Source organism: Natrix helvetica (genome assembly GCF_964273705.1).
Source record: "Natrix helvetica genome assembly, chromosome: 6".
NCBI lineage: Eukaryota > Metazoa > Chordata > Lepidosauria > Squamata > Natricidae > Natrix > Natrix helvetica.
Genome location: NC_138553.1, coordinates 83,319,834 through 83,332,858, shown reverse-complemented (window position 1 = coordinate 83,332,858; position 13,025 = coordinate 83,319,834). Strand labels below are relative to the sequence as shown.

The following is a 13,025-nucleotide window of genomic DNA, read 5'->3' as shown; positions in this document are numbered from 1 at the left end:
TTCCTCCTCTCGCTCTGCCCCGGTTTGTTTCTGCAATTTGGGGGGGGGGGGGGACGGGACGGACGGACTTCGAGGAGGAAGAAGGGGTGTTTTTTGGGGAGGGGGGCGTTGGAGGTTGCCGTGGGAGGATGGAGGGTCTCCCTGCGTGAAACCCCCGGTGGGCTGGAGCTCTGCCAGCGTCGCCTGCCCGGTGGGGGAGAAGGAAGAGATTGAACGCCGGAGAAAGAGGAGAAGACATATAGAGCGGGGGGGGGGGGGAGGAGGAGAAATGAAACCGGAGAAGGAAAAAGGGAAGGAGTGGGTAAATTGGAGAAAGAAACGAAGTTAAAGGGGACAAGGAGAAAGAAGAGAGGATAAGGAGGACAAAAGGAGAAGATAAGCAGGAGAAAGAGAAGGAATAGGTAAGCTGGAGAAAGAAAAGAAGTTAAACAGGTGGAAAACAGAAGAGAAGGAGAAAAGAAACAGGAAAAAAAGAAGGCAAACAGGAGGAAGAGAAAGAAGGAGTAGATAAACAGGAGAAAGAAAAGAAGTAGAGGGAGAAGATGAACAGGAGGAGAAAGAGTAAGAGAAGTTAAACCAAAGAAAGAAAGAGAGAGGAGGAGAAAACCACCAGCCTTAGCTGCATATGAAAAATATGATATTTTGGATCCACCCTTCTCCAAGCTCAATTTTAAGTACAGAAGCAATGGAAAGTGTTTGTCTTGTAGACTGAATTTGAAGAAGTTCTCTTATCTGAGAAGACCCAATTACACCAGCATAAAATCTAGTCCTGGGGTTCTAGATTAGTTCACAAACCCTGTTTTTTATTTTAAGGCAATGCTTGTAATCTGCATCCATGAAGAAGAGGAAGAAGAAAAACTTTTCAAAGGAATCAGGCAGAAGGCCTTCTATAAATGCAGCCATTTGGTTTCTGAGCAAAAAGATAAGATTTTGCACTTTTCACACCCAGAAATTCAGCATCCATTTAAAAAACAACAACCTTGATCTGACATTTTGAGTTGGTCTAAAGATTTGTGAAATGTCTTTCTTTCTATTCAAAACTTCAACCCTCTACATGGGGCTTCCCTTGGGACGCATCCGGAGACTGCAGCTAGTTCAGAATGCAGCCGCGCGGGTTATTATGGGAAGTACACGTTACTCCCACGTAACACCTCTCCTGCGCGAGCTGCACTGGCTACCTGTGGCCTTTCGGGTGCGTTTCAAGGTATTGATCACCATCTTTAAAGCGCTCCATGGCATAGGACCTAGCTATCTGCAGGATCGCATCCTACCACACACGTCCCTGCGACCTATCCGCTCACACAGGGAGGGGCTCCTCCTGGTGCCATCTGCTAGGCAATGCCAGCGGGCGACGCCTAGGAGTAGATCCTTCTCTGTGATGGGCCCAACCCTCTGGAATGACCTCCCCCCAGACATTCGAACTACCACCGACCTCAGTTCCTTCCGGCAAAAGTTAAAGACTCACCTATTTCAATCAGCTGGCCTGGCACTTTCTTAGTTTTACCTCCCGGGGATTTATTCTATTTTAATTGGGTTTGGGGTTTTAATTGTGATGTTTTTAGGATTAGAATATATTTATTTCTTAGTACAGCCTATCTCCCCCTCCAAATGTATCTTAAATGTATTTTTATTATTATGACCGATTTTATTGTATTGACTGTACACCGCCCCGAGTCCCTTTCTGGGAGAGGGGCGGTCTAAAAATCTAAGAAATAAATAAAATAAAATAAATAAATTCAAGGATGTCACTTATTTCCATTTGCAACTGTGAGCTCCAGCTCCTTGGGTTTTAAGGTTTTGAACAGACCAAATTGGGGCTGAATTAGGCTGATATTTGTCTCTTCTAACTTTAAGATGTGTGCACGGCACTTCCCAGAATTCCCAGCTCCTGGGGATTGGGAAACATTCATTTAGATGATCTACAAATGTACTAAATGATGGCTTGCGGTTACAACACCTTTCCCAGGCTGGCCTGTTGACTCAGCTAGAAATATTTTCCACTGAGCTAAATAAGGTTTGCTTCCCAGCCTGAGCCAATGCGCTTTCCCCTAAATAAATCACACACCGCCAGAGGGTGATTACTAGCAAATAATTATGCAAAGCTTGCCATTGATGATGATTTGCCCCAAGAAGAATCTTTGCAGAACTTTTCAGTTTTCTACATCCAAAATTTAGCAGGTGAAACAGTTTTTCCTATCAGAATTAAAAATCAAATGATCTATGCTGAAAGTTGTCAGTGTCATGCAGGTTACCAGGGCTAGAAAGAAATTAAAGCTTGAGAATAAATTCTCTTTAAATGAAATAAATATCTTGCTATTGGCCAGAGAATCTGGTGACTGGAGTAGCCTTTAAAAATATAAATTACAAATAATTAAAATGGTCTGGAGATTTAGCTCAGTAAGCTCTTTCCTTACTTACAATTGTAAATAAACAAAATGCAGAAATTCATCCATATTTCCTCAAAAGGAATACATAGATTTTTCTTAAAAAATAAATTTGCACGAAAATGACTATATATACAGTACTGTACTACAGTTAATTCTTATAGAGAACAGCAGTACCTCCCCCCGTCCGCCGGTGGAGCACCACCCTCTACTATAGAGATCGGGCAAGAGCGGCATTGATGACAGCGGATATTTATCCCGGAAACGAGCCGCCGGGAGAGGAAACGATGAAGCGTTGCCTAGCAGTGCTCCCCGCCCGCTTCCGCATCCAATATAAAACGTTCCCATTGGCTGCTCGTTCTTTCTCGAAGCTTTTTGGGGGGGGGCGGGGAGAGAAAATGGCGGACCGTCTAACACAGCTGCAGGACGCGGTGAATTCGGTGAGTGGGAGCCCCGTTGGAGGCCTAAAGGCGAGCCCCGATCTTGCTTCGGGCTGGGCCTTTGGAGGGGTGGACTACAACTCCCAGAATCCTCTGCCTTTTGGGAGGGGGGTTCTGGGAAATGCTCTCCTTTATTTGTTTTATTTATTTATTATTTGTTTATTATTTATTCTTTGGGAATGTAAGGAGCAGAACAAGCCCATTTATTTAACTTTGGCCTAGGCTTTTCTCCCGCTCCTGAATTTGGAGGTTATTCAGTCTTCACAGAATAACAGAGCTGGAAGGCTCCCCGGAGGTCATCTAGTCCAACCCCCTGCTCAGGCAGGAAGGCCTATATCATTTCAGACAAGTGGCTGTCCAGTCTCTCTTTTTAAAAACCTTCAGGGATGGAGAACCCACAACTTCTGGAGGCAAGCCGTTCCACTGAATAATTGAGCTGGAAGGGACCTCGGAGGTCATCTAGTCCAACCCCCTGGCCAAAGAAACTGCCATTCCAGACCCTATACCATGCCCAGTCTCTTCTTTTATATTGCGATTTATATTGACGCTGAGTCTTTATTAATTAGCCCTTGAGCCATATCAAAGTGCAAAGTTCCAGAAACAAATTATGACTAAAATTTGATAAAATACAATTTAAAATGGAATTGGAATAGAATACAACAATTTAAGATATTTATAAAATACGATATCTTTCTTAAAAACGTCCAGTGTTGGAGCATTTACAACTTCTGGAGGCAAATTGTTCCACTGGTCAATTGTTCTCACTGTCAGGAAACATCCTTATTTCTAGATTGCTTCTGCCCTTGATTAGTTTCTATCCATTGCTTCTTCTTCTGCCTTCAGCTGCTCTGGAGAATAGCTTGACTCCCTCTTCTTTGGGGCAGCCCCTGAGATATTGGAAAACTGCTATCATGTCTCCCCTAGTCCTTCTTTTCATTAAACTAGACATACCCAGTTCCTGCAACCGTTCTTCATAGGTTTTAGTCTCCAGTCCCCTAATCCTCTTTGTTGCTCTTCTCTGCACTCTTTCTAGAGTCTCCACGTCTTTTTTAGTTTGTAATTGTGGCTTTAATCTAAATCTAGTTGTGATCCTCTAGTTTTGAAAGGTAACCCTGGTATAGCCTTTGAAGGGTCCTTGGTGCTCTCTGAGCTTGCTTGTTTTCTTGCAGATATCTCATAACCCAAACTAGGTAACATCATCAGTGCTAGGAGGGAAGGGTTTTGTGGAGAGAGGGTCCTAGCACTGACGATGTTACCTAGTTTGGGTTATGAGATATCTGCAAGAAAACAAGCAAGCTCAGAGAGCACCAAGGACCCCTCATTTCAACCCTGAGCTACGAATATTCTCCCTTATTTGGTTTTTTAACATTTGTTTGCAGCTTGCGGATCAATTCTGCAATGCCATTGGGGTGTTGCAGCAATGTGCCCCCCCTGCATCCTTCAGCAACATACAGACCGCGATCAACAAAGACCAACCATCTAACCCCACCGAAGGCAAGTCGAACGCATTCCCTTATTTTATATCCAAATATTATCTATCTGTGGGGTGGTGATCTCACCTGAACCAATGGCGAGATGGTTTCCTTGGAAGGTTTTCAGAATGATGAGTGGCTTGAAAAAGAGACATTTCCCCTCCTTTGGCTCCATTTTCTTCCCCTTCGTTTTTATTCTTTCTTTCCCTTCCTCTTACCTTGTTGCCTCTTCTTTCTCATTTGTGGTTTTTCCTGGAAAGTGATGGAAGAATGTACGGGTAGCCCCCGACATACAACAGTTCCATTTAGTGACCGTTCGTAGTTACAACGGCACTGGAAAAGGTGACTTATGACCGTTTTTCACAGTTACGACCGTTGGTCACTTGATCAGAATTCGGATGCTTGACAACTGATTCATATTTATGATGGTTGCAGTGTCCCAGGGTCGTGTGATCCCCTTTTGCGGCCTTCTGACGAGCAAAGTCACAGGTGGGGAGCCAGATTCACTTAACGACTGTGTTACTAACTTAGCAGTTGCAGCGATTCACTTAACAAATGTGGCAAGAAAAGTCAGTGGAGAAGCTACATTTATTTAAGCATAGTGATTCACTTAACAACTGTGGCATAGAAGGTCATAAAACAGGGCAAAATTCACTTAGCACATGTTTCATTTAGCAACAAAAATTGTGGGCTTGATTGTGGTCATAAATCGAGGACTGCCTATTTATATTTGTAACTGTTTGGGGCAGAGAGAAGAAATGATATGCCTGCCCAAAGGAATCAGTGTTATTGTCTTGGCCTTGGAGTGTGATATATGCACACAGAATGTAGGCAAGTGGCCTTACTCACCGCATCCAGATTTGTGTTTTGAAACACACAACTCATTTGTCCAGAGATGTTAGGAGTTAGGCAGCATGTACCTTTAAATAATAATAATAAACCAGAAGTTTGTACCTTTATGATTTCTTTTCTTTAAATTATTCAGAGATGTGAAATTCCTTCTACACTCCAAATATTTTATTCCCAGGGAGATAAATACACAGCAAATGCCTCCTAAATTGACCATTCCTGTGTAATATTAGAAGCACATTTATTCCCCAAAAAAATTACTGAACAACATGGTTTTCATTAATCAAGAGTGATATATGTGATGCAAATTATTATTATTTTTACTATTTTTATAGAATACGCCCAGCTTTTTGCTGCATTAATTGCAAGAACAGCTAAGGATATTGATGTTTTAATAGATTCCTTGCCAAGCGAAGAGTCCACGGCGACGTTACAGGTGAGAATTCACCACTCATACACTGTGCACTCCTATATTCATTCCAGTCAGTGTAACAGAAAATGTTTGGGCAATACTGTGTAATTTTTGTTTGATGGTAGCATAAATTCATGCTTTTAAAAGATTGCTGGCATTTACTACAAAGCTGATTAGTTTCAATGCCACTCATTTAGACTTTACTTAGCTAATACATTAGACAGTTGAACGCCAAAAACAAATATGGAATCTACAACATAAATGGTGTAAAATAGGATCATTTTTGGTAAAGTTTCACTTTTGGGTAATGTCATTATTGTACACACTGGATGCCACTTTTCAGACAATCATATATATGCGCTAAATGTCACTAGATTAGACGAGGCCTTCAACTACACCTTTATGCGGGAATTTTATATTATAATATTCAGTTTAGATGCTTGCACTCAGAATTTGGAATAGTGAAAATATTCATCTGGTTACCGCTAAAGAAAAGATAAACAGGAAGTAAAGTTTTTGCCAGCATCTCAGCTGTTTGCAGAACAGTTTTCGGTTTTTGAAGGTGGACTGCAATATCTTGCAAAATTGCTTCAATCCCGATATTTAGCTAACTTCCTGTTGTTTTTTAAATCTAGCAGTAAACTCTATTGCAGCATTTAACTGAAAATACTTCTATTCCACCTTTCTGTGAACGTTAAACTAAGAAAACTCCCAAGATAGTAGAACTAAGCAAAAAGAGCAAACAAACTCCCAAGCAAATCAACCCGTTCTTTATATGTTTTAGTCTCCAGTCCCCTAATCCTCTTGGTTGCTCTTCTCTGCACTCTTTCTAGAGTCTCCACATCTTTTCTACATCGTGGTGACCAAAACTGAATACAAATATTCCAAGTGTGGCCTTACCAAGGCCTTGTAAAGTGGTATTAACACTTCACGGGATCTTGATTCTATCCCTCTGTTGATGCAGCCTAGAACTGTGTTGGCTTTTTTGGCAGCTGCTGCCCACGGCTGGCTCCTATTTAAACGGTTGTCCACTAGGACTCCAAGATCCCTCTCTTAAATACATTTGGTCTCCTTCTGAATTATATAAACATGCAAAGTGTTGCAAAGTGTTCAAGCCAAATTACTAATACAGAAGCTTTAAAAAAACCTGAAGGACAAACATTTTGACTCCTCCTGAGTTATATAAACATGAGGTGTTACAAAGAATTACATCATCAAAAGGTTACATGCAGGAAAAGTAGGAAGGGGATAACCGTTTCCATTTTTTCCCTCTCTTTGAAGAAGAAAAAAACCACCCAGTGCAGTTTTAAAAAGAATTCACCCAAAAGGTTTGTCCTGTCCGCTTTTGAACCCGCAGGCTGCCAACTTGTATCGTTTGGAGGAAGAGAATCACGAGGCGGCCGCCCGTCTCGAAGAAGTGGTCTATCGGGGAGACTTGCTCTTGGAAAAAATACAGAGCGCCTTAGCCGACATCGCCCAGTCCCAATTAAAGACTCGCAGTGGCACCTGTAGCCAACCTCTCCCGGAATAATTGTGGCCTACGGCAAGGCTTCAGCCGTGGCACAGGCTCCACACATGTGATTTTGGTGCAAAATGAAGAGAGAAACGAGCATCGAACACGATTCCGGGGCCTTAATCCCCAGAACTATTTATGAGACACTACTCTGCGTACAAGATGACAGTCTGAGAAGCTTCCCTGGGAATTTCAGTTCCATTTAACCGTTACATCCAAGCCTGATACTTCGATTGGCTTTATAGTGAACCTACAAGACCTAGTCTCCTGCAAAGATCTCCTTGCGTCTTTGTGCCAACAGCAATATTTTACAGTAAATGTGCAAGGAGTGGAGATGTTTGTTTGGATATTTTGTTTTTCACTGAAGATACTTGTGTATTATCTGGAAATTCTGTAGAAAGGTGGGAGGGGGGGGAGCATTCTGGAAATTGTTGAAGCAGTGTCAAATTTTGTATGCAATTTCACGTAGAAATGCCATGATGGTTTATACTGATTACTAGTATGATCTGCTTTGGGCCTTGAGTGAAAAGGTTCTGGAGAAAGAGGAGGTTAAATTCATTGACTCAAGACTGAATAGAAGCCGAAATATGGAAGGAACCAACTCCTGTTGGAACTACTGTCTTTTTCACGGTAGTATTGGGTTTACATGAATAAAGGTTTGGTGTTGCATTAATCACGTTTTTTTAAGTTCCATTCAATACAGAGGAAGGCATAACTTAAGGGTATTTCAGTTGAATTTGGAGTTGCTGTATAGAAATCAGATCTTTTTCCAGACGTCTTATTTCTACTTCTCTGATTTATGAAAAGGAACAAATGAAAGGATATTAAACATCAGATGAATGGATCCGTTTTAAGGATCTTTTAAAGAAACTGTGATGAAAACAGCACAGAGTCAGACCAAAAAAAAAAAAAAAAAACCTCTCAACCTTTTAAAACTATTTATTTAATCTCTTCAAGCGTATTTACACAGAATACTGAAGAACAAGCTAGCCAGTTACATTTTTGCTAATATGTTCTACTAGCTGGATACCCGTGCTTCGCGATGAAACTATGTGGGCAATGGAGGAGAAATTTAGTTCACAATCCGTTGGCTCAGTGGAGGTCAGTGATTGAAACGCATAAGGGAATATCATCCTGCCGCCTTCAGTCCGGAAGCAATTCCATAGGTGGAAAGCACAGACATTTTGGTGAGATAGCATCGTTTAGTACTGTAAGGAGCCCAGACCACTCCTGAGTGGAACGTCTGCCAGTTTGAACTGAGGTAATGGAATGTGAGCCAACTGGCAGTTGGAACAGAGTTCTTTTCAGGTGGGGAGGGGGAGTAGAATGTCTAACTCCTTAGCATCAGAGCGTGTTAATATAAGGCAACTGGCAGTTGGAACAGACTTCTTTTCAGGTGAGGAGGGGGAGTAGAACTCCTTAGCATCAGAGCGTGTTAATTACTGTATAAAAAATACTAATGATCTGATGGTCATTTCAAAAAATCCTTTCTTAGCGAGCACCTAGAAGCCAAGAGGAATATACGTGCCAAATTTCAAATGACGTATTTGATGACGTATCATCAAATTTCGTGATGAGAGAGCGATATTTGCACATATATATATATAAACCTAGGTCATTAAGTGTATGATTCAATGTGTTCTATGAATTAAAAAAAATAGGCTAAGCAAGTGAAAGCTAAATTAACTACAGCTCCATAAGAAAGTGTTTTTCTATTACTGAAAATAAAGGAAAAGTGAATCCTAAAGTGAAAATCTCTTTTAGAGGTTGTTTTCTTGACAACGACACAAAGAGTAGAAAAGAATTCTTTATTGGCCGAGTGTGATTGGACACACAAGGAATTTGTCTCCGGTGCATAAGGTCTTGGTGTACATACAAGCGACAAACGATAAATCATAATGATAAGATACAATCCTCATAAATCGTAAAATATACAACACTCGGTGATAACCACAGGATACTAAACAAGCAATCAACATAAGTCATAAAATGCAAAGTTACGTGGCTAAGGCAATAGGAAAGATGAGAAGGATAGTAGTAATACAGCCTTAGTAGATAGTTTGACAATGTTGTGGGAATGAGTTGTTTGGCAGAGTGATGGCCTTGGGGGGAAAACACTCTCCTTGTATCTAATTGTTTTGGCATGCTGTGCAATATTAGCGGGCTCCTATCCAAGCCCTAAGGAGATCTGATTCTTTTTAGTTTTTTAGGATTAACATCTATATCGTAGCAGGTCATACCAATCCCAAGTTGTGTAGTTCAATTTATTGTGATGGCTGGGAAATCCTGGGATTTTTAAATGTCCCTGGAGATTCTCAACCATCCAGGTCATGGTTGTCCCAAAGATGCTTCCCCCCCCCCAAAAAAAAGGCAACTGGACTTTTTTTGAAGACGTTTCTCTTCTCATCCAAGAAGCTTCTTCAGCTTCCTGCAGAAAGCACAGCTCCGACTTCTCAATGAAAGAATAAGACTGGCTAATTTCACAACTGACGTTTTGTGAAAGAGAGTGGAAGGCAAATTTCCAAGAGCTGAAATCCCTTCTACCCACAGAAGCATTGGAGCAGATCACAGAATTTGTAAAGAAGGCACACAGCAGAGCTGAAGAAGCTGCTTGGATGAGAAGAGAAACGTCTTCAAGGAAAAACCAGAAAGTCCAGTTGCCGCTTGAAAAAAGCACCTTTGGGACTGCGATTTTTAAGTTCAGGTGTGTTAAAAGTTGCCAACTTTGGGAAACGCCAACCTAAACAAAATTTAAGTTCCCAAATTCCCTCCTATTTTTATCAAAGCACTAGCTGAGTATTACCAAAATACCCGGCGTTGCCCGGGTAATTATTTATAGGGGAGAAATGTCCGGACCAAACGTAATTTCTAATGTTGGATTTTCCCCCTTACCAGAGGGAGCCCCCTTGTGGAGGACTGTGAAGCCGTTACCATGGCAACTCCACTGCGCTCTACAGTAGAAGCCATTTTACAGCAGTACAGTAGAAGCCGTTTTACGGCACAACAGGCTGCATCTTAACAGAACACACACCCCGAGGGGTTTTATGGGTGTCTTACCGGCACAGTATTTTTTTCTTGAAAAACTCTGGTTTTATTTAATCCCATAAGCAAGATTTGATCCACATGAGTGAGACTGAAGGCTCATCGCTTTCTCTAGAAGCGTTGACTACTTCCACAGTCCCCCTCAGCTAGGTATCTTCTGACCTTCTGCTCGAAAGCTCGATTTACAGTAAAGTGAAATCTTTCTGCCTTTAAAAGGGGGAAAAAAGAGAAATTGGTCAGGTATCTACCATGTTCGGTCCAAACATTTATTTCTAAACATTCAATGAGTTAACATTTTTAATGCCTCCTCCCCAATCCTAGTTAACAAACATTTGGGTTGTCATGACTACTTATATACTTTTTAAAAAGAGGGTTAATAAGAGCCTAAACTTTGCTCGTCCTTTTCCCATGGCCCTGGAAGCACAAGCTTAAAAAGGGAGGGAGGGATAGAGAGATAGAGAGATCATCAGAATGCAGAAAACCCTGATTTAATTTAGAGGAGGCACATTTAGGAAGGGTTTATATTCCTTTCACCTCCTGAAAAAGCACCTTTGGGACAACCATGACCTGGATGACGGAGAATCTCTACAGACGTTTATTTATACAATTTGGGATGAAGTTCCTTTGAACGGTGTGGGAGTAGGAATGGATTTCCAGGGGGGGAAATTGCAGACTACAGGAACCATTTGTACCTCTCAGATGATCCTGAAGACACAGGTAAAACCTCCAAGTGGCCTCAATGACCCTCTGAAAGGATGCAAACGTCCAGCCGTCTGCAAGGAAAATAAATCCTTCCGTTCCTCACTATCCTGTCAGAGCTGATGAAGCTTCTTGGATGAGAAGCGAAACGTCTTCAGAAGAAAAAACAAGGAAGTCCAGTGGCCTCCTTGAAAAAGCTCCTTAGGGTTTTGTAAAAAAATTAAAATTCTGTATGTAATCAGCCAAAACCCGATGCCACCGAGCTGGATTCGTAAATTCCATTGGAAGCTATAAATATAATCAAAAATTAAAAGCCAAAGCCCCCAAGAGGGTGTGCAAACTCTACTGGTTTATTCTTGTGTTTTCGGGGGGAGGGGGGGAGAGAAGTCCAAATTATTATAGGAAGTTGGCACCCACTCCTTTCCTAGAAAAATGAAATATCCTGGGAAACATTGAAAAAGGCAGAATATTATATTTCCCTGGATCAGAAATGGCGAAACATGTTTTTCCCACCTTTGTCAATGGGCCATTAAAAGGCCTGTGCCGGTCTACTCTACATAGCAAAGATCCCTCCCCTTCAGATCCAGGGTGATAATGGGATTATGGCATGATCGTATTAGCCCTTTGCCCATCTCACCACAGGGCACCTGGGAAGAAGCGATGCTCAACCAAAGGTGACTCACAGCCTACAGAATTGCCCCTGCATGGCCCCATGGGAGTCTGACAACCAATCAGATACAAGATCAAGATCAAAGGCCAGAGAGGGCATAAAACCAGGGACTTTCAGCATCTCGTTCTCTTTTTCTTCACCCAACATCTGGAAGCATGGGATTCCCTCCTTTCTGTTCAGGAGCTCAAGCCATGGGATCCTGTCCACCATTAAACCATCTTTCCAAGCAGCCTCCATGTTTCCAGGGTCTTTACCCCCCACTTGGAACTGAACCCAGAAGGACGTTTCTTCCAACACTATAAAAAAAACCCGACCGGAAACAGAGGGGGGGAAACAGAAAAGAAAATACTAAACATACAAGAGATATAAAGGGGGGGGGGACATAGTTAGCATAGATTAGCGAAGGTAAGGGAATAAGAAATGATACTAGATTATGTTTGGGTTTGTGGAAATACCATCCCAAGGAAACATAAACTGAGATTTGAAAGAGACACCTATAACAACAGAAAAAGAAAGAGAGAGAGGAGGAGAGAATGAAAGGAAGAGGAGGGAAGGAAGATAGAGGTAAGGAGAGGAAGGGAGAGAAGGGAGAGAAAGAGAAGAAGTGAGGGTAGGAAGAGGAAGAGTAGGAGTAGGGGAGAGGTAAGGGAAGAAGAAAGGGGTAAGGAGAGGACGATGGAAGAGAAAGAGAAGGAGAGAGGGCAGGAAGAAGGGGAGTAGGGGAGAGGGAAGGGAAGAAGGAAGGAGAAGGAGAGGAGGAAGGAAGGAAGAAGAGAAGGGAGGTAGGGAGAAAAGAAAGGGAAAATAAGGTGGTTCTTACAACAGGAGGAAGGGATGGTAAACAAAGCAACCCAAACTGTATATTATAATCTATTAAATGGAACAACAAATGTATAAGAATGACACATGTAAAGACGAATAACTGTTATGTGAATGTATACTTACAATGGAATGTAAGAGAATTAAAAGAAAATTGGGGGGGGGGAACCGACTTGGGGATCTCACCTGGTCAGACAGCGCCCTGTCGTATCTCATCAAGGTGGCGAAGTGCTCGCAGTTTGCGTTGACGAGGTTGTATCTGAGCACCTTGTTCTCCATGCACCGAGCTCTTCTCACCACATAAGCGGGATCCAAAGGGGGATATTTCTGATCGAATTTGTTCCACACGGCGGTTTTCAGGACTCCCGGGACGTTCTTGATTTTTTCCCTTCGGACTTTAAACTTAAACGCTTCGACCGCTGAGAAGAGAGACGTTGAGATGGTGCCCTTCAGAAATGATTATATAAATTGAGCCCAGACAATACACTCCTTATTAAGCACTTATATAAGTTATACAAAAAATGTATAAATATTTTTTTAAAAAAAGAAACAAATGATTTTGTTCCCGTCCCTATATCGGAGACCCAAGTCTACAGGAAGTCCTTGATTTCCAACCATTCATTTAATGGCCGTTCGAAACTATAACGGCACTCAAAAAAGTGACCAGGTTTCCCACTGAGCAACGTGGTCACACGGTCCAAATCCAGACATTTGGCGTCTATCTC

At 42.0% G+C, this 13,025-nt stretch overlaps 2 protein-coding genes across 3 annotated transcripts in view; one reads left to right on the top strand and one right to left on the bottom strand.

The window, feature by feature from the left end:
* The first annotated feature begins 2,678 nt into the window (after window positions 1-2,678).
* Window positions 2,679-7,743, top strand: MED21 (mediator complex subunit 21). The gene is made up of 4 exons (XM_081957583.1): window positions 2,679-2,824; window positions 4,204-4,318; window positions 5,481-5,581; window positions 6,915-7,743. The coding sequence occupies exons 1-4, from the start codon at window positions 2,783-2,785 to the stop codon at window positions 7,086-7,088; spliced, it is 432 nt and encodes a 143-aa protein (XP_081813709.1). The 5' UTR covers window positions 2,679-2,782; the 3' UTR covers window positions 7,089-7,743.
* Window positions 7,744-9,523: 1,780 nt separating this feature from the next.
* Window positions 9,524-13,025, bottom strand: part of LOC309394437 (phospholipase A and acyltransferase 1-like) — a 20,171-nt gene continuing 16,669 nt past the window's right edge. For both annotated transcript variants that reach the window (XM_081957585.1, XM_081957584.1), the window contains exons 3-4: window positions 12,487-12,719; window positions 9,524-10,319 (exon numbers count right to left, since the gene is read on the bottom strand). In XM_081957585.1, the coding sequence (XP_081813711.1) occupies window positions 10,224-10,319; window positions 12,487-12,719 (329 nt within the window). In that variant the 3' untranslated portion in view covers window positions 9,524-10,223. The remainder of the gene's footprint in view (window positions 10,320-12,486; window positions 12,720-13,025) is intronic.

What these genes read in the sequence shown, in the direction of transcription:
- MED21 (XM_081957583.1), top strand. Translation starts at nt 2,783, where the DNA reads ATGGCGGACCGTCTAACACAGCTGCAGGACGCGGTGAATTCG. An exon ending in ACCATCTAACCCCACCGAAG is followed by an intron (nt 4,319 to 5,480) that starts GCAAGTCGAACG and finishes CTATTTTTATAG; the next exon opens with AATACGCCCAGCTTTTTGCT. An exon ending in AGTCCACGGCGACGTTACAG is followed by an intron (nt 5,582 to 6,914) that starts GTGAGAATTCAC and finishes TTGAACCCGCAG; the next exon opens with GCTGCCAACTTGTATCGTTT.